The 27,888-nt window shown below is 41.5% G+C and overlaps 1 protein-coding gene across 1 annotated transcript in view; it reads right to left on the minus strand.

The window, feature by feature from the left end:
- The window catches only part of abhd17c (abhydrolase domain containing 17C, depalmitoylase), a 30,857-nt gene extending 3,702 nt beyond the window's left edge, over positions 1-27,155 (minus strand). Inside the window, exons 1-2 of the mRNA XM_085358864.1 lie at positions 26,354-27,155; positions 9,385-9,564 (exon numbers count right to left, since the gene is read on the minus strand). Coding sequence (XP_085214990.1) covers positions 9,385-9,564; positions 26,354-26,838 — 665 coding nt within the window. The 5' untranslated portion in view covers positions 26,839-27,155. The remainder of the gene's footprint in view (positions 1-9,384; positions 9,565-26,353) is intronic.
- Between the last annotated feature and the right edge of the window lie 733 nt (positions 27,156-27,888).

The raw sequence follows: 27,888 nt of genomic DNA on the forward strand, positions 1-27,888 counted from the left end.
TAGAGAAATAAGAAAAGTATGAATGTCAAGCACATAACATAACATAGCGAAGATTCTCTCATTCACAAAAACAAGCCCAGGTCTTTAAAACAGTTTACTCTATATTACACTGTTGTGTATAAAAGCTGAAGTAAAGCCTGCCTCCGTCTATTTTAAACAGTAAAGCCTTTTATAAACATATCATAAAAGGTGCCTGCATCCCAAGGCTTTGTTTCCTTAAAATAAAGAAGAACTTACTTACACACCCGTGCTGCTGATTGGCTGAGGAAGAATATAGTCATGGTAAACCAGTCACATGACCAATTTAAGATGACATATTAACAAGATGCTATATCAGCCCAAGGACCCTGATCCTCAATTGCTGTGTTGAAAGTGGCGACTTCAAACCTTATACCAGTCTTTAAATTGTGTTGATAGGCCACGTGATAAAAAGAATACTCAATGTTTTTTTCCTGATTACATAGTGATGTTTACTGTGGGAAGAAATTATAAAAACAGCGTCTTTGAAGGAAAGCACTCTCCGCTAGCGACCAAAATCAAAACCAAAAAAACCCTTTCCTGACCTGGGTGCACCAGGTCGACCAATCTTAAAATTACTGGGAACATGGCATTTGGTGGTTTAGGAAGAGGGGGAAGTTTTAGGAGTGATGGCGGTGAGTGAGCAGAAGAGGAAGAGAGGGGGAGCGAGTTTTGAGACGTGAGAGATTTGTGACGTTTAGTATGTTTGCAGTGTGTAGTTACTGTGTAGTTTAGTGGAAAGTTTTGTGTTGTGTGTCAGAACAATGAGGTGACTGATGAATATCACAGTTGCTGCCAAAAAGCCACCAAAGTCAGATTACAGTGTAAACGGTGTCTGCAGGTGGAAAACAGGAGTGATACACCTCCTGCTGTCAGGCCTGCAGGTACCACGCTTGTGATGAGGTCCACTATTTCATAGTAGACAGAAATAATTTTTTGGAGTGGCACAAATCATTTTGTGTGGCATCTTATTTGATGTAGAACAGCTGATTGTTCTGTAAATAGTTTTAAATGGTTATATAAAAAAATTCTTGGGTGCATTTTTAGGTAAATAGCTGCATTTAACTTTGTTGTTTGCAACACTTGTGTTTAGGTTTTCAAAATGTAGAATTTATATTTGCAGAAACATTTTTAAAGAGGCAACTGGAAAAGCATGCGTCTGTTTAGCCTGTTGCTAGCATCACATGACGTTTGATAAGCAAAACAAAATGGGGAGACAAACTGCTGTTATAAAATACTTTTGGCAACTTGATGACATTTAAATATTACAGAGTCATCACCACACTCTCTACTCTTTAAGGATCTGAGAAATGCCTGAGATTACACACGTAGAACAGACTCAAACATATCCAGTTATGTAACACTTCCTTGAAAGTTAAACTTAATGTTGCTCAGCACTGCACACGATAAACCTACAGACACACCAGACTGTAACATTTACATATTGTCTGGCTTTTTATAATTTGGTCAGATAAACATCCCCTGTGTTTCTAAATTGTGAATCTTGTGAGGCTGTTCGATATTTTTGAAAGGAACCAATAATAACGCCTATCCCTAGCTGTTTCACATTTTGGTCAGAAGTGAACAACTGTGGTGAAACATTTTCTCAGTTAAAACACAAAAACATAGAAGAGAAGAGAATTTGATCTCAAAATAACTCACTTCTTTGCTGTGTTTTGCAGTGATGCATTTATCTCTCCCTATCTCGCTCAAAGAAAAAAAAATACTATTGCTAAATTTCACTCTTTAAATTTTAGATTAACATCCATCCATCTTCTTCCGCTTATCCAGGGCTGGGTCGTGGGGCAGAGAACCTCCCTCTCCCTAGCCATTTCCTCCAGCTTGTATGGGGGAACACCAAGGCGTTCCCAGGCCAGCAGAGAGATATAATCTCTCCAGCGTGTCCTGGGTCTGCCCCAGGGCCTCCTCCCAGCCCACATGCCCGGAACACCTCACCCAGGAGGCGCCCAGGATCCGCGATCTCGTTCTTTCAGTCACTGCCCACAGCTCGTGACCATAGGTGAGGGACGTAGATCAACTGGTAAATTGAGAACCTGGCTTTTACACTCAGCTCTCTTCACCACAACAGGCCAGTACAGCACCGATCCGTCTGTCGATCTCCCGCTCCCTTCTCCCGTCACTTGCGAACAAGACCCTGAGATACTTAAACTCCTCCACTCGGGACAGGAACTGGTCCCTGAGCCACAGTGGGCACTCCACCTTTTTCTGGCTGAGGACCATGGCCTCAGATTCGGAGGTGCTGATTCTCATTCCCACTGCTTCACACTCGGCTGCAAACCGTTTCAAAATGGTTTTTTAGGGCTTTTATATTAACATTTTGAGACATTTTAACAATGATAACAAATGACGACTGATGTGTGCCTAAAAACATTGTTGGCTCTGAGAAGGAAGACTGTAAAGCAGCAGTTCTTACTTTTGTGCCGATGGTAATGCCATAGGGCAGCAGTTCTCAGACTTTTCACATTGAGTACCACCTGACTGACATTAAAGTACAGTAGTATAGGCCTGAATGTTATTTATCCTAACATAAACAGGATGAGTGATTATAATAACAACTGTACTGTATTAAAACATTCACAGCAGGTGGGATATCCGGTCTTTAAGTGATGACGTATGAACCCTGCTTCCGGGTTAAAAACTACTCTGTGTTTTTAACATGTTTTAATGTTTTTTATCTTGTTCTGTTTGATCTAAACAAGCCCCTAAAAACAGTCAGTGAGCACTGTCAGCCCATCTCGGTTTTTATTACAACTGTTCATTTTAAAAATCAGTTTTTAAAACCTTAGGATGTAACTACAGCCCAGCCCCAGCAGCAGTATATGAATGACTAACCTTGTATTGTGGATGGATTATCTCAGTTGTTCTCCTGGCTGAAGTTTGGTCTGTGTACAGCATCCTGCCATGCGATTGCATTTGTCTCTAACCATCAGGAACCCTCACGTTAACTTTTATCGAGTGGAAAAAAGTTAGTGTTCATCCTCCAGCTTCACTGTGCTAATGTGTTTATATTATGCTAACCATAGCTGTGTCGTAGGGGTGCAACAATACTCGTATCGATATTGAACCGTTCGATACAGTGCTTTCGGTTCGGTACGCATGTTTATCGAACAATACAACATTTTTAATTTCCTTCTGACGATGCTGTCTGTGTTGAGCGCTCAGTGGATCTGCGCTCGACAGTGCAGCCTAGGCAGAGTAGTCGAACGCAGATTCACTGAGCGCAGGGCAAGCTAGCGAGACAGGAGCTAAGCTCGTTGCAACATGGCAAATTGAACCTCCCCCACCCTCATTCAGATCTGGCGTTTGGAACTATTTTGGTTTTCATGTGACGTATGACCCTGAAGGTAAGCGCGTCATGGACTAAAGTAAAACAGTATATTGGATGTGCCACGCAATGCTCAATTACATGGGTGGGAACTAGTGTGTTAGCGCAGTTAGCTCGTTCACGTGTTGACGCCGTCCAGCCCCACGCACTGGGAGATCCGCGGTAGCTCGTTAACGTCATTTCAGATTAACGCTGACAGCACTAATAACTTTTCACCTAATAACTTTGTGATGAACTTATTCAGCTACTAAACCACTTCCTGTTTTTAGAGAACAGTTAGATGTAGAGAAGAGACACCGCAGCTCTTTCCAAGAACATATAGTTTTAGAAAAGGGGAAGAACCTGTTGATTCTGAGTGACGTTGTTGTTTTTACACACATACACGTATAAAAATAAAAGTACGCAGGCAGCAGTTCGCAGGGTGTGTTTGCTGCTGCCCACGCGTGTAAAAACGACTGCAGTTCTCTGTGTTTTCTAACTCAGGTGTCTTAGCTGAAGAATTACAGGGTGATTTAAAGAAATCCCCTGTCAATGCTCAAAAAACACAGGCACTTATTTCTATAGTACATGTTTTAATCAATGGGCAGTTATGCTCGTACCACACATCTAATGTTATTGTAAAGTATGACAAAGTTGTGGTTCGAACTCATTTTACATGGTGGGCCACCTACAGCCAACTTTAATCCTAAGTGGGCCAGATCAGGGAAACTCCTCTTCCTGTCAGTGTACGGAAGTTTAACTGCACTTTTAATCCAGGAGATATTATAATGTCCAAAAATACAAAAAGAAGTGCAGCTGCAACAGTCTGTCATTTTTCTACATTGTCAACACAATTCATGGCCTTAAATTGGAAGAAATAAATGTATCAAATTTAAATCGTTGCTTAGTGCTGGGCCATATCATACCGTTCACGGTAATACCGGTATAATGTTGGGCAACGATAAGAAAATGAAATATGGCGATAGAATATGGGTAAAACGCGCATGCGCAGTGGCTTTGTTTTCACATGGCGGAAAAAGAATGGCGGCGGCAGCGACGGAGAACGAGAAGGGCGAAAGCGGATCGTTGAATGAAACGGATGAACCAGAACTGGTTTGTAAAAATGCTGCAGCTTCACTGGTGTGGAACTGGTTTAGCTTTCGTCCGTCAGTCAGATACACAACAACAACAACAGATGGCATCAGCTCGAGGGTCGTCAGGTCCTGCGCGGACCAACTGTGTGGGGTGATGGAGCACCTCTTCAACCTGAGCCTGAGGTTGGGAAGAGTCCCACAGCTCTGGAAAACCTCCTGTGTTGTACCAGTGCCAAAGACTTCACGCCCCAAGGACCTCAACAGCTACAGGCCGGTGGCTCTGACATCCCACCTGATGAAGACCCTGGAGCGGTTGGTCCTGGCTCAGCTTCGGCGCCTAACAAGCTCATCACTGGACCCACTTCAGTTTGCCTACCAGCCTGGCATTGGAGCGGATGATGCCGTCATTCACCTCCTACATCGTTCCCTCGCTCACCTGGAGACCGCTGGAAGCACTGTGAGAATCATGTTCTTTGATTTCTCCAGTGCCTTCAACACTATTCTTCCCTTGGTTCTGAAGGACAAGCTGGAGAACTCTGGAGTGGACCATCACCTCACTACCTGGATTTTGGACTACCTCACCGACCGACCACAGTATGTGAGGACTCAGGGCTGTGTGTTGGACAGGGTCGTCTGCAGTACGGGGGCCCCACAGGGAACGGTTCTGGCTCCGTTCCTCTTCACCATCTACACTGCAGACTTCTCCCACAATTCCACCCAGTGCTTCCTGCAGAAGTTCTCTGATGACTCTGCAATAGTCGGCCTCATCACTGATGGGGACGACAAGGAGTACAGAGGACTGACTCAAGACTTTGTGGACTGGTGCCAGCTGAACTACCTCCAGATCAACGCCAGTAAAACCAAGGAGCTGGTGGTAGACTTCCGCAGGCACAAGCATTCTCCACTGCAACCACTGAACATCCAGGGTATGGACATTGAGGCTGTGGACAGCTACAGGTACCTTGGTGTTCATCTGAACAACAGACTGGACTGGACTCATAACTCAGACGCCCTCTACAGGAAAGGGCAGAGCAGGCTGTACCTGCTGCGGAGACTCAGGTCGTTTGGGGTGGAGGGCCCACTCCTGAAGACCTTTTATGACTCTGTGGTGGCTTCTGCTATCTTTTATGGTGTGGTCTGCTGGGGCGGCAGCATCTCTGCTGGGGACAGGAAGAGACTGAACAGGGTGATCCGAAGGGCCAGCTCTGTTCTAGGATGCCCTCTGGACCCAGTGGAGGTGGTGAGTGACAGGAGAACGGCGGCTAAGCTGTCATCCCTGTTGGACAACGTCTCCCACCCCATGCAGCAGACTGTGACAGCACTGAGCAGCTCCTTCAGTGGGAGACTGCGGCACCCACGGTGTGGGACGGAGAGATTTCGCAGGTCTTTCCTCCCCACTGCTGTCAGACTCCACAACAAAGACTTTAACTGAACAAACACACACATCCACACATGTGCAATAACACTAAGTGCAATAATCTTTTCTGGCATCGTTGTATTTTTACTCAGTTGTATATAGCATTCGTATTCTATTTTTATCTTATTGTATATTTTTATTCTATTTTATTCTACTGTATATAGTATATTATTTTATTCTATTCTGTACAGCTGTGTACTGTATTTATTCTTATTGTATTCTAATTTTTGCGTCATAACTTTTGCACTGTCCACTTCCTGCTGTGACAAAACAAATTTCCCACGTGTGGGACTAATAAAGGTTATCTTATCTTATCTTATCTTATCTTAACAAAGCACTATTTTTGGTAGAGCATGCTAGCGGCCGTTGTTATTACAGTGTTGTTTGGAAAATACGGCACACTTAAAATCATCCTTTGAATTTTCTGAAACTCGACAGAGCCCCTTATAATCCTGTGTGCCTTATGTATGAACTCTGGTTGTGTTTACTGACCTCGAAACGATTTTATGTACACGGCGCTCAAAAATCTGTCAGATGTTTCAGTACGACCCGCATTGTACATTGTGAACCTGCAATGGAGCATTACGGCTATCGTAGGCGGAGCCTGGCGGAGTGATACGTACTGCACCTCAACATGATATTACCGTATTGTGTGTGTGTAACCTCTTTTTAAGTTTTGTGGACATTATACATGGTTATGCTGAGGATATGTCGGCCAGTTTCCACTGGAAATGCCTTTTGGTTAAACTGTCAGCGAGGAATTTGCACTGTTACATTTTTATATAACTTTAATGCAGATAAAAAACAGCTGCTTGTTTAAGTGAAAATACATTATTAGTGCAAAAAAACCCATCAAAGTTGTGGAGTTGTAAAGTGCTATACGCTATATTTTTTATTTTTATTGTGTACTTGCTCATTTAACTGTTTATTCATTACTTAATTACTACAGTGTAGTATGAATTGCCATGAGAGAGGTCTTTACCTGCAGGAAAAGCTGTAAAACTTGTGAAAAAACAGTTAAAAGTCCCAAATTTATGACCTCCTTAACCTTTGGCCAGATTAGCATCTTTGCCTGGATGATTCAGGGCCCTAAACCTGACATCCCTGGTCTATAATCTTTGCGCTGTCTTATAGTTCCTGGCTAAAGAGTATTGAGGGCCAATTACTTTAATCAGCCACGTAATTCAGACATTTTTGACTGTGGTTGCTGGCATGGTTTTTACAGTAAAGCAGCCTGTTGTTCTTCTGATATTACTGTCTCTTTTGACATAAGGCGGGAGTGTACAGTCTTGCACTGTGCAGGTAAACAGTCAGCTGTGCAAGGATGGCACTGCTTCAAATAATGTCAGTTGCCTTTGTGGTAACATGCGTTTGAAATGCTTTGCAGCGTGCACTGTTTTGATTCTTCACACACCTGAGTACAGACTGGTGTTCACAAACACGTCTTGGTTGGCTGCTGCTTCTAAACATATCGTGGGTTGTCGGTCTTGCATGCTGCTCAGTAACATTCAATATTTATTATTTACTGCTATTTGTGTTTATGTTGGTTGTAGCTGTGGTTTCCCTACTGTGATGTTTTCCTTGTGCTTGTTTTAGTTTTTTCCCAGCAGGTGATCAAACGCATTTTTAGTGTCTTTTCTCTCCGTCTCTCTTCTCCTCTGTCTTTCTGTTCCTCTCCTGTTGTTGAGCCTCTTCCCAACTTCTCTTTTCCTCGTCTTTCACCTTTCTATCCCTAGTCCTGTCAGTTTAGAATCTAATAACTTAAAAGTAGTGCTGTCAAAATTAACGCAGATTACGCCGTCATTACGATTAACACGATACAAAAAATATAACGCCAACACATCTGGAGTGCAGAATGACTCAAAATCCCTGAAATGTTTCTGTCAACGCATTTCGGGCAGTTTGTCTCGGCAGAAGGAATTTTATTTTTACAGAAGCACTTCCAGCTTAAAATATCACATTGAAGCGAAGCTTATGTTAGTCAGGGATGCTGCTAGCACTTTGGCTAACGTGTCACCCAGCTTGCTCACGGAGCATCGGGGGCTCGGTAAGTCGACCTCGGACATATTGATTGATGCCAAGTGGATTGCAACAAACTGCAGACCTGTTAATGTCGTTGGGAACAGGCGCTTTACAAGCTTTGGTTCCTCGTCTCAAGGACTTGAAGTGCCTCTCCAAGAGTGACACAGAGAGAGGATAAATGTTCACAGTTTTTTGTTTACATGAAGGTTTAAGATGTTCAATAAACATGTTAAGTGCCTATATTTTCCCTTTTTTCTGTTTGCTCATGCAAAATGAAATACGATAAATATAGAATAAAAATGAATGATATTTAATTGTGATTAATCAAGATGAATCCACAGTAACCCTGTGATGAATCTGATTAAATATTTTCATTGTTTGACAGCACTAATATATATTATATATGAGTGTAAACTTACCTATTAGTATATAGGGTTTTTTTTAAAGTTGTATTTCACAGGAGAGAAGCTGTGTTAAAAGACTGAAACTATTCAAATTCTCTTTGAATTTAAGCATTTAACATTTTTTGTGTTTATTCTGCTTCATTATGTTGCATAAATGTCAGTTACAAGCTTAAATATAAAGTTGAAAAAGTGTAATTGCAGCCAGGCTATTGATCAAGCAATTGCGATTAATCGCAATTAACTACAGAAAATTGTGAGTTAGTCTTTTTTAATCTATTGACAGCACTACTTAAAAGTAAAAATAAATAAATAAATAATAAAGATCGAACAAACTATGACAATCAAGTGGGCCAGTATGATAAAAGCTGTAACGATCTGTTGGGCTGTGACAGACAATCCTGATTGCTACAGTCCAGAGAGGACAGGCAAAATAAACCCCAAAAACATATTTCACTTGTTGCTGCTGCTTTTTACAAATGTCATTTCTCATAGACCAACACCCAGTTTTTAGATGCCAGCTTGAATTTTGTTTACGTTCCAACCTCTGCTTCAGAGGCAGCCACATGTGACCTCGCAGCCACATCTGGTGCTGCAAGACTCCAGAGCAAATATCTGTGCTTCCTTTTATTGTTGTGTTGTATGTTTTGTCTTCATGCTGACGTTTGATCCTTCAAATATATGAGCAACTGTTTTATAGAAATTTACTTCTGGTAATAAATAAATGCATCAGCCATTTCCTTATATTATGGGTGCAATAAAAACTCAGGTGGAGCCTAAAAGTTCATTTAAATCATGTTTAAGTTTCAACGTTTGGTTTGTTTTTTTAATACACACATACATCAAAAAGTGCTCACACAAATATGACAAAGAGACTTTTCGGTTCCAGAAACAGAAAGGACTTGAGCTCAGAGTTTTTTTCTTCTTCTCTCTATTAATTTTACTCTTTTCCCTCCTACTAGCCGTGAAGCAGTTGCCTGACAGAAAGTTACATTTTTACCTTTACATCAGAGAGGTTTAACGCATCAGTGTTACAATAAAACTGTAACACTGCTGGTTGCCCACGTTGTGACATGCATGCGTGTTGATTGCGTCTTTAACACATACCTGGGGAAGGCATCGAAGCAGTAAGTCTTGCGTGTGTCAGGGAAGGCCACCCGCAAGCCCGACATTAGTGGTGAGTGCAGGATGACGGCAGCACATTCATAGCGAGCAGCCAGATCGATGGTGGGCACCGTGCCGATGCTCTGACCATACAAGATGATATTCTCAGGAGTTACACCATACCTTTACAAAGACACACAGAAAAGCCACATTCATTTATACTGTGATGTTACTCAGCATACACAAGGCTTCACACATGAAACACTACATAAACTACTACAGGCTCATTTAAACCATCTGTGACGCCATTTAAGCAGCAAGTGCTTAAATTAGAAGTTTAAAACTAAAAGGCAGTCTGAAGGGGTCACATTCGTGCTGACCCTGGCTGCAAATATGGGTTTTTGCTAAAAATAAATTAAATAAATAAGATGAAGGTTTTTCTGTCCATATTTTACTCTGGTTCTCTTGTTGCTGGCTAAAGTGAGACAGGAAAATCCAGCTGTCAGCTGTAATGTTAGTTTGTAGAGCACTTAATGAACGAGGACTGTTTGGCGGAGAATCACTTTGAGTCAGGCGATGTCTTCTTTTTGTGTTCCCTTTTTTTGAACAGTATATAACACAATATAATATATAATATATATATTTTCATCCTAATCAGCAAAATATTTAGATTCTTATATTATTGTCATTGGAGTTTAGACTATGTTTGTACATTTAACATTCAGCAGCTTTCTAAATTGAATAGTTTATTTTACAATACAGAAAAACAAAGACTTTACCACAGTCAAAATTATTAGACCTGATAGACCCAGGTGCCAATAGTCATCTACTAATCATAAGGTTGGCCTTTCGATCCCTGGGTGCTCCCTGGGTGTCCATGCCAAATATCCTTGTTTAATGATATTAGAGTGAATATTGGATAGAAAGCCCTTAAACATAGAAAAAAGTGTTTTTGTGAAAGAGTGAGTCTCTCAAGCTGGACCTTCAGTTCACCCCACAGATTTTGAAAGAGATTCACGATTCCTTCCACTTTGATTGGATTCCTGGTTCCAGATATACTTGAAGAATGTTTCTTTGGGATGCACGCCACTCCCTTCTTTCTCCAAAAAAGCGTCTCAATGTCCAAAGAGCTCTAGTTTCATCAAATAAAAGGATGCAGTTCCAGTATTCATAATGTTTGTCCACGTTGTCCTCCGTCTTGATGGTGTCTCGCCTGCAAAAGTGGTGTTTTTCTTGGTCTACGACCTCGCTTTTCATTTGTGTTCAGTGTTCTAGTGGTTGTCCTCTTTGAGACTAGAATTCCCAACTTGGCCAAGTCCTTCACTTCTGTTTTGGAAGACAATTCTTGCTAGTTTGTTCCCAGTGTCTTTGGAATCTTTTGCTTCCTGCCTCTGCCAGGCCTGTTCTGTTTGAATTTCTTGATTCCCACTCCATTTCATAACACTATTGTAACTTTGTATATTCATCTCCTGCTTTGTTAGTACCAACAATTCTTTTTCTCAAGCATAAACTCATTTCTTGTGTTGTTGGAGCTGCACTGCTTTTATCATCTAGTATAAATCTAGATGACAATGAATGTGATCTTTATGTTATCACCCTACTGGTGTATTAAAATAATGACACTATTATGAGATTCATAATAAACTGAACGTTGCTCCTAAATACGTTTGTATTGCAGGTCTGTTTTTTGTCGTGGGTGAAACACTCAAGCATGTATTAAAGGAAGCATCGAAGCAAAGAATTTGTGTGGAGCATTTTTTTTATTATCGAATTATTTGAATTAATTGATGAATTGTTGCAGCCCTACATTTAATTACTGAGAAATTCTTTCAGTAACAGTATGACAGTGGATCAACCATTAGACATGTGACCTGGAAACTGGCATAGCGTTTCCCAGCTTCTCTTCTAAAGTACTGCAGTCCTGACAGAAAACAGTTAGTCTGTCAAGCAGAGGAGTTTCTGGATGGCATGTCCTCTTGCCTTCACTCACAATCTGGAAAGGAAGCTTAAAACAAACCCTCCCATTCCCTGACAGTGCTGGGAAACAAACTATACCACAGCAAACACACAAAGGTTTTTTTTGTTGTTGTTGTCGTTTTTTTTTTTTTTTTTTAAACCATTCTGTTTCCAAATCCAGCTTTACAAAGGATTGGGGGTAGAGGTGCTGTGTTGGACGTCCCCTATGAAGAGATGTCATTGCAACAGCTCTTCAGATAACAGCTTGGGTGTGACTAATCTTTTGGCCTAGACAAGTACTTCCTCTGATAAGCAGCTACTGAACTGCGCGGTCATCCTGACAGCTGATTATGACCTGACACATGGATGGGCAAAGTCCCCGCTGGGTGCCATCTGACTCACAACTCCCTGGACTTTGGAGCACCAGACAGAACATTGTAAGGAAAAGAGACTCATCGTTGAGAATGAATGCAACTGTATATCATGGCTACTAAACGATGAAGAACAAAAAGAAGAAGACCAAGCAGATGGACATCATCAAATGACTTTCATGAGCCCTCAGCAGACAAAAGGCATAAATGTGTTTGTTTTTTTTAAAATGGCCAAAAATTACAGATATGTTTTAAGACACCCAGTGGAACATCTTGAAAACAGAGCAATTTACTGAAATGACCTGTTTTTCAGGGATAAATATCGGGAGTCAGTCAACACTGTGAAAAACAGTGGTTTAAGAATAAGATCTCTCAACAACATGGTGATTTATGGTATGCCGTGAACAATGTGGAAAAGAATGCTTAAGAGCCATAATATCTGGCAGATATAATGCAGAACCAGCTTCAGCAAAGGTGATGTGGTATCTTCAACACTGTGATCGATGCAATTATGTGCAGGAACTTCGACGGCTGCCGTGGAGTCCAGTTCAACAATGACCAAGATTGAGTCATGAGTGTGTACGTCATAGGAAACTTGCACATTTTGTCAACAAAATACATGTTTTAAGGCAACATTTATCACTATAGGGACAATGCCTTTTACATCCTCCACTTCCATGACGGTGAAGGACCAACATGGCAATTGTAAAGAAAGTGACACAGTGGAAGCTGTGGCATTACGAATTCTGAATTTAAAAAAGACCTAGTTCAATTCTGCAGTTAGTTTAAGAGAACAAATGGAAAAAACTGACAGAGTTAAGCTGAAAAATACAAGAAACTGCATCATATTGAAGATATTAACAAAGAAATTGGAGAAACAGAGGGGCGCATTATCAGTGACTACCATTAACCAGTGCTCCCCCTTGACGGCAGAGCGGGCTGGTTACGAGCCGGGAACGAGCTCGCAAAGAGCACGCGCATCTTTGCAGTCTGAGCGGTGCAGGGCTGTAAGGGAAAAGGAGAGATGCAGACTGATGCAACAAAAATAGGGCTGGGTATCGTCACTGATTTCTAGAATCGATTCAATTCCGATTCACAAGGTCCCGAATCGATTCGATCCACGATTCGATTTAATTCGATTCGATTCGATTCGATTTAAATCTGGGAAATTTTGACAGTCAGAAATATTATAATTCAGATCAGAACATTTACATATTTTTGTATCTATAAAAAGGAAGCTGACACTCGCAAGACTTTATCCAAGGTGTGAGCATCACAGCAGATGTTCGAGAGAGAGAGAGAGGGGGGGGGGGGGGGGGGGAGAGGGGGAGGGAGAGAGAGAGAGCTGCGCATCGCAATGGAAGCAAAACAGTAAAAGAATTCATGACGATGTTTATGTGAAGCGTTTGGATCTTCTTTTGCTGCTGGTTCGGTCAATATTGTTTGGAGAGAGATCAAACTAACAACTTTAGAATCAGCGCATAAATGGCGTGAACACAAAGCGCGGACCCGCCGACAGATCAGAATCAGCGAGCTGTCGGCTTTCAGCCCCGACTGTGAGAAAGGCGACATCTAACTGATTCTGATCCGCTGTGTGTTTAAGTCTATGTGCAGAATCCCTGTACCTGCTCTCATTTACTGTTTGGTGGTTCTTGAAATTTTGTGAGATGTCACCAGAGATTCTGGCATTTCGGACAAAATAAATTTATATTAAAAAATCAATTTAGGATTTTAATGAATCGATTTTACGTTATCCAAGCCAGAATCGATTTTAATCGATGAATCGATTATAAAAACCCACCCCTAAACAAAAACCAGTAGGGTGTAATGCATACACTGTATTCTATAGCACACAGGAGTATTAGCCTATTATGTACAATTAGAAACAGTTTTGTGACAACTGACGAAACAAAAGAGCATCCTGTGTGTGCAACAGCACAACAAAGCATTACCTTTCCTTTGATTAAATGCACAAGTGGTGCTGGTCATTAGCTGCTCGCTAACTGGGTAAGGCTGTCATGGGTCTGTAGCTCTGACCACTGTTTTAAGAAACATATTTAGTTTTAAAGTAAGTTACAGGGCCTGCCTTTCTGGAGGACTAAATAATTAAGAAATAGAATATATTGGATTTATATTTCAAGCACTGGGAATATATAATAAGGGATTCTGGATCAGCACCATGATGCAAACTTGTGGCCATAGTATATACAGCAGGGGTGTCAAACTCAAATACACAGAGGGCCAAAATTCAAAACTGGAACAAAGTCGCGGGCTAACGTTAATATTTATTGGGAAAAAAAAATCTTCCTCCAGATATAAGAATGAATCTTTTCTTATGGACTCAAACACGTTTTGCTGAAAAATTGAATATGTAACAAGCAAAGCTTAATACTAAACAATATATATATTAGCTGTATAATACCAGTAGGCCAGCTCTAATAGTAATTTGGTTTGACACCTATGATATACAGTATTCTGGAGAAGGTATAAAATGTCACTGTATGTGTGTGCGTGTGTGTTTGTTTTATATGTATAGACTTTTTTTTTTTAATTATTAATCATGATATAACATGGTCCAGACATGAGGAGGAAACTGTGACAAAAGGAGCTGTGTGATGCAGTGCATCCATCACCAGCTGGATTAAAGAGCACAGGTAACAATAACACGTGTACCAGTTGTTGCATTGCAGAGGTGTTCAAGTAGAAAAACAATAATAAATAATGTTTTGGTTCTATAACATTTTTCTATTATTTCTCTATTATGGATTAGGTGCAAGAGTTTTTGTATGTGTGGGTAATTCAATAACAGACTAATGCAACAGCAGACTGTGCCTTGTTCTCAGAGGGACAGCAAATGGAGAGTGATAGTTTAGATGAGGAGATGGAAGGAGGAAGAGAGTAAGTCACAGGCGCTGTCACCGATCTTTGCATTTTATTATTATCTCATAACACTTGTTTAATCAGCTACCAGCTCTCCTATGGACTTTTTAATGTCTACAGTGTCAGATCAACACAGCCCTGCCCTCCAGCACCATCAGGAGCAGCAGCAACACCTCAACAGCAACAGTGTACCCATCAGGTAAAGCATAGGCTACGTTTGCTTTGCATTGTCCCTGCCTGATGACAGTGATATAGTATGGTGTGATTTCATATTAGATTCTTGATGAATGTGGGTTGTTGTTATTCTGCCCCTTTTTAACTTTCAGCACCATCTCTGCTCATGGTCAACTTCACTCCAGCATGTTTTCTGATGAGGCGAAAAACTGGAGCACCAGGAAGCACATGTAAAATGTCTACACATAGAAAGGCTCTGAATGGGTGAGACATGCAAGTCGGTAACACCACAAATTAATAATCTCAAATAAATTATCAGTTATGGGTAGGGATGGGTACCGGTAGGTTCTGACATAAACGGTAGTAACCAGACCGAAAAGCAGCGCACATTTCAGTGCTTTATTTCGGTGCTTTTTTTCCCCCTGAGATGTCACACACTTTAGGAGCCAATCATTTTAATAATAATAACAATAATAATAATAATAATAATGGATTTATATAGCGCTTTTCAAGGCACCCAAAGCGCTTTACAATGCCACTATTCATTCACTCTCACATTCACACACTGGTGGAGGCAGCTACAGGTGTAGCCACAGCTGCCCTGGGGCAGACTGACAGAGGCCAGGCTGCCATATCGCGCCATCGGCTCCTCTGGCCAACACCAGTAGGTGGTGGGTGAAGTGTCTTGCCCAAGGACACAACGACCAGGACAGAGAGCCCGGCGACCTTCCGGTTACAGATACGCTTCCCAACCCCCTGAGCCACGGTCGCCCCCCCATTTTACCTTTGCAAGCGTAGTAGGTGGGCCCAGGTACGTACGTTCTTTTAGAGCAGAGCTACAGATTAAAAATGCCCAAGGCGAAGCAGTCAAAAGTCTGGCTGTACTTCACAGCAAAAGATGCAAACTCAGCAGCAACAAGTGCTTTAAGCTGATACTGTGATACTGTCAAAGGAGGTAACACCTCGAATCCGATGAAACACCTGGCGACGCATAGCGTTTTTTTTAAAAGCCGAGAAATGCGCCGTATTTGATAGCTTGCTGTGAGACCTCACACCGAGCACATCTACTGCGGGTGTGGTGCCTGTTATCGACCCGGAGTTAGCAACATCCCCCAAAAACCCGAAGAGGAGAGTCCTGGCCCCTAGCCCTGCCAGTGTAGCAGAAATGATGAGGATGATGATGCAGCAGCAGCCGTTCTTCTCTGCGTGAGTAGCTTAATGTTGTTCGTGTGTAATTTACGTTGAGTTTTAAGAGCTACTCTGTTATTTCTTTAATTATTTCAAGTCAACATAAGTGAAAAGCGAGAGTTGCAGGGACATGCTGCTGTTTATTCAACACAAGGAACTGAATTTTTAAAGTCCAGTGAGCGGACATGTAACATCAAAGAAAAAGAACAATAACACCATTTAGCAATTATTAGCGTGCCAAGGCAACTGATCTTTTTTTAAAGCAAATGGTTATCTTCAAAATCTTACTGCTGCACAAAACAACCCAAGTCCCTAGAGGCCAAGTAAAAGACCACTTTAATTAAATTCCAGTGTTAAGGCCCATGCACCTAATGATTTTCCTCAACATCTGATTAAAAAGATATTGAATAAACATACAGCTGCTCCTCAGGTGCTTAGGTTCCCCTAAGGCAGTCTGATGATTAATGCAGTTTTATGCTCATGCAGGCTACTCCTGGAAGCGTTGGGGAATGATAAAATGTTTCATTTAAATGCTAGATGTGATTAGATGCTGTTAAGGTTCAAAATATTGGGGATGGAGACAAGAGAAAAAACCACAATAACAACACTGGTCCGGCCGGGTTGAGTCAAACGATGATTTAATGATCACACACGTGGGAGATGGACACTGATGCAGACAGCCTCAAAATCTCAAAATGGTGGAGCATTGCTCAAACTTTTATAACCTCTGGTGCCTCCACCTTATCATAAAAAGCCTAAACATTCACATGCTCTCTCTCACACAGCGCCTAAGCTACGACCTTGGCTCCCTGTTTATCTGCTCCTGCTGAAATGGGGCAGAAAACTCCAGCACACTCTGTTCTCTTCTACTCAGACAAATTAGACAATAACCTTCTGCGAACAGTATTTCTTATAACTCAGCAATATAATGCATCATAAAACAATATCATTCATTCACAACAAGTCAGCAATTTAATGTAATGCAAATCAGTTTAACTAATGCAATAGTTATCAGCTTCTTCTAATTCAGGAGAATAATGCAAACTAAAACTACATAATAATTCACAATCTTTAATTAGGGGTATAACATGGCATAAAATAATATCATAATTTTACAATGCTCTCCGTTTTCATTAAGTGGCATTAATACTATGTGTCAAATGGCATATTAACCTCAGACGTGTTCATTATTGATTTGTTTATTTACGTAATGATCCCCCTCAAGCCTATGATGTAATTCAACATGAAGGAGACAGACATTTAACTTTCCATTGTTAAGCTGATCTGATATTTGAATAAAATATTTTCTGATCCTTACTCTAAATCAGGGGTCGGCAACTCTGGGCACGTGGGCTTAACTGATGGCACGGCCATAGCTGGACTGGCCATCGGGCATACCGGGCATTTGCTCGGTGGCCCAATGATTTTTTTTATTTGTTTTTTTGTAACGGTATAAACAATGAAAGGCGTTGGACTGGCCAGATGCTGGCCGGTGTGTAAAAATAACTAGATGTTTGGTGGTGGCATCGCGGAGCTTCCTCAGATTCAGTAAAATTAACAAGTGGTGGAGGCCAGCAGGTGGATGAGGGAGATCGGAGGCAGGAGGAGGAGAGACCCGAGGCGGCCGCTGGTCCGAGTGTCAGGTGAACTGAACTTCAGGTAAGAAGTTATGACCTGCAGTCCATCTGGGTCAGATATAAACCAAGTTTAGGTGGAGTTTATTTTTGTTGTGCTGACTTTTTACAGTCAGTTACAATAACTCGTACTGCTACTAGCTAGCAGGACGGAGTTTCTATACAGCTGTTGCTATGAATTTACTAATAGTAAAATTTATTTTATTCATAAGGTTAGTTATTAGAGTTGCCAACCGTCCCGTATTCAGAGAAATTATTACGCGTTTGGTGTTGAGCTGAAAAAGAACACAGTTTGTCCCGAACTTCAGCTAGAATGGAAAAAGACACAAAGCTGGAGTTATTCTGTCATTACGCTGCACAGCTGCCTCTTCTTCTCTCATTCTCCCCCCTCCCTCTCTCATGTTTCTACTTCAATCATGAAACTGATCAATGATCAGCTGATCGTCTCTCTTGTTTATTTATCGCCCACTTTGCGCCAGAAAGAGGAAACCAGCGGATGTCGCGCTAAACAACAGCAGCACGTTTAAGCTTGATCAGCTGTTGTTAGAATATATTTAATATTAATTTCTAGTATCAGCTGATGTTTGCTGGAGCCACAGCTGTAAAGCTGCTGGTCATGATGTTGGTTTGGATATGTGGTGAGAGGGAAACATGAAGATGAAACCAGGAGACGTCCTTACTGAATCATCAGAGCTGAACAGGTGATGGAGAAACAGGTTTACCTTTTAGGTGACATGAATGAGTTGAAGTTATGAACTGTTTCTGAGACACAAATAACACCAGGATCCTTTTCTAAGCAGCTGACAGCTGGTAACTGTGCAGGGGCGGGTCTAGCAAAGTGTTGCCAGGGGGCCAGGTAGGGCATTAACAGGGAAAGGGGGCACAAAGAAATACTTTCTTATTCTCATTTAAAATGTCTCGCTGAATCTGAATCTTACAACCAAAGTTTTTATCTGATGTAAAATGTATAGAAATCATACATATACCAACAAGACTGTACATCACTGTCACAGCAGCATCTGTTTCCATTCAAAGGCTTTATGGCTTTAATACCTGGGGGGCCGGTCTCTAGTCTAAATGCTCGATTTTCTGTCCCAGTCCAGCTCTGAGCACGACACACAGTGAATTAATCTGAGAAGGTGCATTAAAAAAAATAAATGGCGCACCACCAGTGCACATCGCAAATCAGCTCGCATAGACACATTAGTTGTGCCTCTTCTTAATGACGGTATCTTAGCTAACAACCCCAACTACCAGATTCAACTTGTAATTGGCTAAAAATAACTTCGCCTACCGGTGAGAGGAACGTTGTTAGCTTTCCACATTCTGACACTTCAAAAGCTTCAGCAGCTGTCAGCACAGCATCAGCACCACGGAGATACACAGATACATCCGTAGACTCGAGACACAAGGCGTCTTTGGGACTTTCAGGTGTTTGGACCAATGTTTTCTTTTCTGAACAAACCAGAAATCTTTAATGAGCAGCTGCATTTGTCTCGCATTAACTGGCTGAGTTAATGCCAGTTAATGCAACATCGAAGCAGCTGGAATCCACAGCTGTGCGTGTTCATGGAGCTGCATTGTCACCTGCTGGACGTCACTACCTGACAAGGTTAACTGTCTTCAGAACATTGCAGAGGCCTTATTGACAGTATTTGGCTCTAATATCTGTGTGAGCGGATTTTCTCTCACATGAGTCTTCAGGTAGCAGAGATTTTCCTTGTTTGAGGTGACCAAATACTTATTTTCCACCCTGATTTACGAATAAATTCTTTACAAATCCTACCATGTGGATTCATGGATTTTTTTTTTTCACATTCTGTCTCTCACAGTTGAAGTGTACCTCTGGTGCAAATTACTGACCTCTGTCATCATTTTAGGTGGGGGGACTTGCACAATCGGTGGCTGACTAAATACTTTTTTGCCCCACTGTATTATGACAGCAGGCCAATCTACTGGGCCAATCTGCTCATTCCAATTCTATGTTGTTCTTTGTTACACTACACACCAGTAAGGACTCTTACGTAGGATTTATAGCCCTGCAAACGTGTCCATCTGCATACACTTTTCGGTCAGACAGAGAGGAGAAGGGTTTCCACCCATGTGAGATGAGATCCTGACTGCAAATGGGACGCGCACGGCATATGCAGCTGCTGAATGCTGATTGGTTGACAGGTGGAATAGAGTCAGGAGGGATAGCGCAGTTTACCATGAACCGGAGAACTGTGAAGTGTCCAATGACACTTTTCACACTCAATTTCACTTCAGCTCTTTGTATGTTGTAATGTCATGCTCTGTTGCCACCAACAGCACGAGCAGGAGTGGCTGCAACACATACACTCTTACTCTTGTATACTGTCTCCATCTGAGGCAGACGGGTAGTCCCTGCAGCAGACAGCGGACACACTCTCTCCGCTCGACTATAAAACCAGCTTCAGGCTGAGCGAAAATAAGAGAAGAGCAAATCATTTCACTGATTAATAAAAATGTTTCTTTTAGTTTGTAGTAGTTTTAATCCTAATGTTATTTAGTAGTTTACAATAAACGCAGTAACTGTTTTCTTTGATGTCCATGTTGCACTGCAGGTCATGAAAGCACTGATGTTTGATGAAGTCTGCTGTTTCTTGACATGCAGCAATTTTCACTTATGTGCTGATTAAGTATATGAAACAAGTGTAAGCATTAAATATGAAGAGACACAAACGCAAAAACATTAGTCTGGAATTGGATGTTGATAAATGGATTAGCTGCCTAATTTTTGTGATAATTAATTAATGTAAGTGGTTTATGATTCGCTTGTTTCATCATCAGAAATACGACAAATCACTGTTTGATTTCAAGTGTTGGAAAATCATGATTGGCAGTTTTCCCATAATTAAATACTTAATCCACTGAATTCTCATAATAACACTGGAAAGTTATAACTACTTTAGGTTAATGTAAAATGTATATTTCCTCTTGCTGTACATGAGCTCGACATACCTCAAGAATGTGAAAAACACGACCCAGCTCCAAGCTCAAGTGCTGAAGCACATGCTTTGAATTGCAGATTATACATTAATTGTTTATGTCAACGCAGTAACTCATTAAATTAACTACATAAAATGACAAATACCTTTCTGTCTGTTTTACACTGCATAATTTCACACGTACCTGCAAACATAACCAGCATGGTACACGGCGTTCACAAGGCGAGAAAGTCTCATATGTACACACAAGTATTATAAATGCAGCACACACACACACACACACACACACCCAAATGGAAAGAAGTCCAGCCATGAACCTGCACGTGCACACCTGGACACATTTCTGTTGCAAGAGGTCTGAGATGAAACTATGGCTTTGTAGATCTCATTACTTTTTGAGTCAAAGCACAATGGCAATAATAATTTAATGCATCAATGGGAAAATTAGGTAAAAATTGTCTTGATAGGTAAGCCCCTGCCTTTAACTTTGACCAACATTAATCAGCAACACCATCCTACCACCATTAAGTTATCTAATATCTTTTATCAGTTACTGTTAAAAAGTAAAGAACTCAATTATGAGTCTAGTCCTGCAGGCAGAGACAGCATGAAGACGGACATATGAGGCATAAGCTATATAAGCTATCGACGAGGAGCTGGAGAGTTTAAAAAAAGAAAGAAAAACAATCTGTTCATTGGAGATGGTTTAGACTCAAAGTATGAAAACGAGTCCAAACAAAAGGTTCAAGTGCTACTACTTGCTTCCACCATTTACAGCAGCACCATAAAGTGTTACACATAGTGTGTGAAACTGTGTGCTGCAGCTCAGGCCATGAAGCCTTGACAGCCTTCTTCATTAACACTATATTTTAGTATGCAGTAGTAGGATGTTGTAGATGATCTCAACAATAAACATGCAGACCATCCACACTGACCTGTTGGACATTAATCCATGATTTAGGACCAAATACATTCCACGTGAGAAGACCTTCCCGAAGTGGGGGGCCCGCCCCCTGGGGGGGGGGGGGGGGGGGGGGGGCCACAGAGGCATTGGAGGGAGGGCGCGGAATGAAAAGGGGGGAAAAAACAGAACGCTTGGACACTGCTAGCACGGGGCGCCCACAGAAACGCAAAGCAGGAGATGAAGCGGCGCTGAATATGTTTCCAAACCAACTTCATTCTAAGACAAAGACTAGAAAATCTGCTGAAGCAAATCTGCCCTTTGGCTTCACCTGCACAGGTGCTGAGGTAGGTCTCCCTGCAGGGTTGGTTTCCCCTGCATCAGGAGCAGCGCTGGGCTGTTTAAATCACAGACAAACAGGATCCCACAGCTGTTTATGTTTTTGAACCCATTTTGCACAGAGAGGCATTTTTTGAAATATGTATTGATAACAATGTTGAACATTATTACACAGGAAAAAACAACTACATGTAAAATAATGACAGCGTGACGCCTCTGCCTTTGTAAACAGAGGGACAGTAACTGCGTGTAAAACCTGCAGACAGTCAGATTAACAGTATTTCGTCTCTATCATTCTGCAGTTCATCTCATGTAAACAATAACGTGGCCACAGCGTGACGTGAATTAAGGCGCATACCTTTGACACCCGTGTAGGTGCGGACGCAGCGTAAACGAGTTAGTAGTTTATTTTATTACCTGTAATTTATTGCTGTTTACTTTTATTTGCTTAATTGTTTACTAAATATTTGAGGTGTGAAATAAACAGCAATGGAGCAAAATATGGGCGCGTGTGGTTGGAGGATGTGTTTGTGCGCGTGCATGCGCGAGAAGGGGGGGCGAACATTTTTCTTGTAAAACAAAGGGGGGGCCCAGCAAAATAAGTTTGGGAACCACTGCTCTAAAACATAAAGTCATCTTGGAGGCAAAGTCTCTGGTCAGTTATGAGGAAAACGTTTGAGCTACCAGCTCGGTCTGCATGAGTCTGCAGACCAAGAGAAAGCAGCAGCATCACTGGGCGAACGTCTTCCAACACAGCATAGCGACCAGCATCGCTTAAAATAAGGATGTTGACCCTCCAGAGAGTGGTGGATCGTCAAGTTGCTTAACCAGCAGTGAGCTGGATAAGCAAAGCTGGACCGAATAAGTCGGGATGGTGGTGCATGAAGAGCTCTACATAAAAATGACCGCCCCTGACATTTATTAACACACAAAATGAGCAAGAATGAACAAAGTTGCTTCAAAGTGTCAGCTTATTTCAAATTGAACTCAAGAAATTTTACCAAACACACAAACTGTTTTTGAAGCATCAAATAAATGAGCATGGTGGCCACATTTCTGTGATAACGCGCATGTCCATGAATCCTGAATAATTCAAAACGTTATGTATGAAGGCACAGTAAACAAAGTCCACATCACACTGAACAAGATTTCAATAAAATTCAGCTTGGATCCTTTTGAATGTCAGTGATTTTTAAATGCATCTGCTTCTAAAGTAGGGCACAGAGGCTCTTTGCGATTTCCCTTCTGTATGTATCATGTTGGGCATTAAAATTAGGGGCGGGTTTTGATTATCGATTTATCGATTAAAATCGATTCTGGCTTGGATAACTTGATATCGATTCTTTAAAATCCTGAATCTATTTTTAAATATAAATTTATTTTTCCCGAAACGCCAGAATCTCAAAATTTCAACAACCACCAAACAGCTAAAACAGTAAATGAGAGCAGGAACACGGATTCTGCTCAAAGACGTAAACACAAAGCGCCGACCCGCCGACGGATCAGAATCAGTGAGATGTTTGTTTTCTCACCGACGGCACGGACACGCTCGGGGCTGAAAGCCGACAGCTCGCTGATTCTGATGTTTCGGCGGGTCGGCGCTTTGTGTTTAAGTCCTTTTTGCCTTAGATTCTGAAGCTGCAGGTTTTATCTCTCTCCAAACAATATTGACTGAACCAGATGCAAAAGAAGATCCAAACTTCGCTTCACATAAACATCGTCATGAACTCACTCTGACTTTTGCTGTTTTGCTTCCACCACACTTCATGCACAGCTCTCTCTCTCTCTCTTCAAGAACAGTTTCCCGTCTAAAAATCTGTTTTCTGCATTATTCGCTTGCTTGTTACGCACAAGTCTACTGCTGTTTACAGCGCTGTCGGACGCTGTTTGTTTCCCTTCTACTTACTTCCAAAAAGAAAGCCTCATTTCTGCTGTTCAATACTGAACAAATTGTAACTTTTTAAAATTATGCAAAATTGCAAAAGGCTGTGTCTCAAATAAAACCTCTAACTTTGCTCTGCTTCACGTCAGCAGCATCAGGTAATGTTCATATGTTGATTAATGGTTTTCTTTCGTTTTTGATCTACTGCAGAATATTTTTAAGGTCATCTGCTATAAAATTCCAGGCCAGGAAAATCACCTTCACGTTTTTCTGTGTTTTATCTTCAGTGACTTCGACACAAAGGCCTCTGCTGTGATGCTCACACCTTTGATAAAGTCTCACAAGTGTCAGTTTTCTTTTTGTAGAAATAAAAATATGGAAATGTACGGATACGTGATCAGGCAAAATTTACCCGATTTAAATCGAATCGAATCGTGGATCAAATCGATTCGGGACCTTGTGAATCGAAATCGAATCGATTCTAGAAATCAGTGACAATAATCAGCCCTAATTAAAATTATCCATGAAAGAAAACCTGTGCAGGTAACATACTGTACTGTATTTATAGAAACCATGATAAGCAGGAAACCAGAGGCAGATGAGCAGAAAACAGGTGAGTCACATTTCCAATGGTTCCACCTGCCAAACCTTTCTTTAGCCCTGAGCATGTACTGGGGGCAGGAAGCTTTATTAGCACCTACACAGCATAGGAAATGCAGTTTTTAACAGCCACTGGCAAAGATTAATTTTGTGCCATGTAATCTTCCAGCAACTTCTCTGTTTCACTTTAGCCGAATTTTATGAGCTCAAATTGTTGTCATAAATATTTTGTACTTGTAAATCAGACTGTGTAGTTGTTAGTTTTGTACCCATGTAAACCAAAATATCTGAAAATTTTATGTTTGTGCATCTATAGATGACAATTTGTGTGTGTGTGAAAAATATTTAGACAAGTTACAAATTTGTTTTTGTTCAGGTCCGGTTACAGATGCAAAGCAAAAAACTACGTGTAAAGCTGCGCTCAAGTTCCCTGGCTGTGTGTGAGCTTCAAATTGCAAGTATGAATTTTGACCTGAATTTTCTTCTTTTCACAAATTTAACTGGAGAACAGATGGGTTGGGCTGTCAGAGGGGGCTTTACTGAGCTTCAGGTCCTGGAAGGGTAATACAGTTTGAAGCTGGAGGATCTCTATATAAACATCCCACAAGGCTCATATAAGCTAGGTCCCTTAACTTTCAGTAGCTGTTGAAAGGATAAAGTTGTGGTAAACCAATGGTCAGTGTCAGGGAGTTTTTAATGTTTTATTTGATTATGCTTCAAATGTTATGTTATACTTATGTTCACATATTTCACCAGACACAGTTTTCTGTTGAAACAGGAAGCTGACCCTGTGACATTTACCGCAAGAGATCTGTACAGAAATACACATCCGCAGAAGTTGACTTGCATTATGTTATTCTTAGAAATTGACTTGTAGCACATACACTTTGTGACACACACACACAGCTTACACACAGACAGCATCAGGACCTGCGTAACAGGAAATGTGATTATATTTGCATATTGACGATGTAACCTATAAAAATAAACAAATACTGCAGTACGGTGTGACTCTCTGTCTGAGTTTCACCCGTGCCGCACGTTATCAGTATCAAGTGTCTCAGTGTTGTTTATTCACCTGACCGTTTGTTAACTGTAAATCTCTGACAGTCAGAATTACCATTATTACTTTCACATAAAGTCAGGGCTGACCCGGGACCATTGCTGTCAGTCACACTGCACAGGATAAAGGCCCTTTCACATCAGACGTGGCATTCGCTGCGCTCACAGCTAACTAAGAGCAAAGAATCCACAATGTGTGTTGTGCTGGCTGCTGCGCTAGCTTTTATGTTGTTTTCTTGTGGCTGCTCTACGTGTACTAGATGCACCTGCCCCTCGTCGTTTCAAAACGTATCTCTGATTTTATATCCTCTATGACAGTGTGTGTTGTATTATGTTCACGTTTTTAAGTAAAAACATGAATCACTCGATCATAACTAAGAAAGCTTTGTAACTATCCCGACTAGCGAAGAGTGTGTCATTTCCACAAAAGTGCTTTCCTCCCCGAGGTCCACAGAGCCGTTGAAAAGACTGTGGAGGTCCCTGCACGTACACCTGTGACAAAAAGTTCACCGAACTCAGACACGCACAGAATGTTTTCCTTTGTGGTGATGAAGGAAAACGCTGGCACCTTTGCCCTTCCAGGACCTGAACCTCAGTAAAGAGTCCCTCCCACCGCCAAACCCATTTGTTCTCTGATTGGATAGCTAAATTTGTGATTGACATGACACTGACCAGTCAGCTGAAAGGAAGAAAAATCGGGTCAAAATTTATACTGCAAGTTGAAAGTTACACACAGCAAAAAAAAGTAACTTGTGTAAATATTTTTACAAACAAATCTTTTTCTTAACACACACAAAAAATTCTCATCTGTGGATCTGTGGATAACATGCACATAAAATTTTCAGACATTTTGGTTTACAAGGTTACAAAACTCAGTTCACAGCTATGCAGTCTGATTTACAAGTACAAAATATTTATGACCACAATTTGAGCCCAAAGCATTTGTGTAGTGGGCGTTATCTCAGCACACACTTGTAGGCATTGTCTGATCCACAACACCCATGTGTTATACTCACTTGTTCCTCAGCATCTGCCAGGCCGCCTCGATGTCCGCATACAGGTTCTTCTCTGAAGGCTTGCCGGTGCTGACTCCGTAGCCTGAATAGTCGTAGGAGAACACGTTGCAGTTTATCCTGGAGCCCAGGCCGATGTAAAAACTGCACATCTGCCCCAGGTCCACAGCGTTACCGTGGGAAAACAGCAGCGTGTAGCGACTGTTCGGAGCGCAACGCACAAACATGCATGCTACCCGGTTACCCCGGCTGCTTCTAGTGGTGAACACTTCCACTGCATCGAGCTCTCGCTGGGAGTATTGCCAGTCTGCCCGTTCGGTTAAATGTAAGCTAGTCACCCCGTTAGCGTCGGTGTGCATGGAATACGTGGGCTCCGGTGGAAGGAAAGCTAGTTTGGCCGCGATGCGACTCGGACAGGGTGGACAGCAGAACAGCCAGCACAGCTCGCCGATAGAAAACCCATTCATCCTGGGGCCTTGTTCTGGCATTTAGGCCCGGGGTTACCTGATTTACTAACTTCGGCTAAAACAAAACACGCGGTTCGGATCTGTTTCGAGATCCGGTGTACCATTAACAGACCGCAGCAGGGCTGGAAGACAAGCTGAGCGACGTCTCGGCTTTGCAGCTACTCGCTAGCCGGCATACAGGTGGCTCACAGCAAAACTCGCAGAAATTGCGACGCAACATTTACGTTTATATTACTTTACACCACTAAACTGTGCCACTACTGGTCTCAAAAGCACAGTTCTACCCTTTGAAAACATCACTTGCTGTAGCTTTGTTGCTAATATATTGTAATAAAGAAAGCAGCCATCTCTCTTGAATGGTGACAAGCCGGTTTTCCGGTACAACCGGATATCCTGCCGTAACAAAGACAAAAAGCCGTAAGATATTTTAAGGGAAAAAAACAAACATTTTCTTTATTGAAAAAAAAATCCACACACACACATCCAAAAATCTTCATTTGTTTATATTTTGCGCTTTAAGGAAAAACAGTCTGTTCAATTCCAAAGATCTATTTTCTAAACTTGGGCTGATCCACACTGTAATGTTCGGGATCTGTGGAGGTGACCGATAAAGTTGTGTTTTTCTGTCCATCACTAAAATCACTGTTGTTACCTTTTATATTTTGCTTTACTATTATAGGATATATACCTGTTTGATTGTTCTTGTGATTTGGCGCTATATAAAGTTAACTGAATTAAATGTCTTCAAAATAGATGCATATAGTGTGGCATTTATTAATACTGTAAAACCTTGTTTAGGTACAAACTTAAACACATCACCTGACCTGTGATCTGAGCGGTGATGGTGCCCAGAAACAGAATGAGAATCTGTGAAAACATGAGACAAGATTCTTATATATATATATATATATATATATATATATATATATATATATATATATATATATCCGTAGTCGGTATCCGACTACGGAACGGAGCAGTTGTCAGCCACCTCCTGTACATGGATGACATCAAGCTGTATGCCAAGAGTGAACGAGACATCGATTCACTGATCCACACTACCAGGCTATA

Source organism: Diplotaxodon limnothrissa, linkage group LG1 (assembly GCF_057381915.1).
Source record: "Diplotaxodon limnothrissa isolate DT_005_m linkage group LG1, D_limnothrissa_male_GT1.1, whole genome shotgun sequence".
NCBI lineage: Eukaryota > Metazoa > Chordata > Actinopteri > Cichliformes > Cichlidae > Diplotaxodon > Diplotaxodon limnothrissa.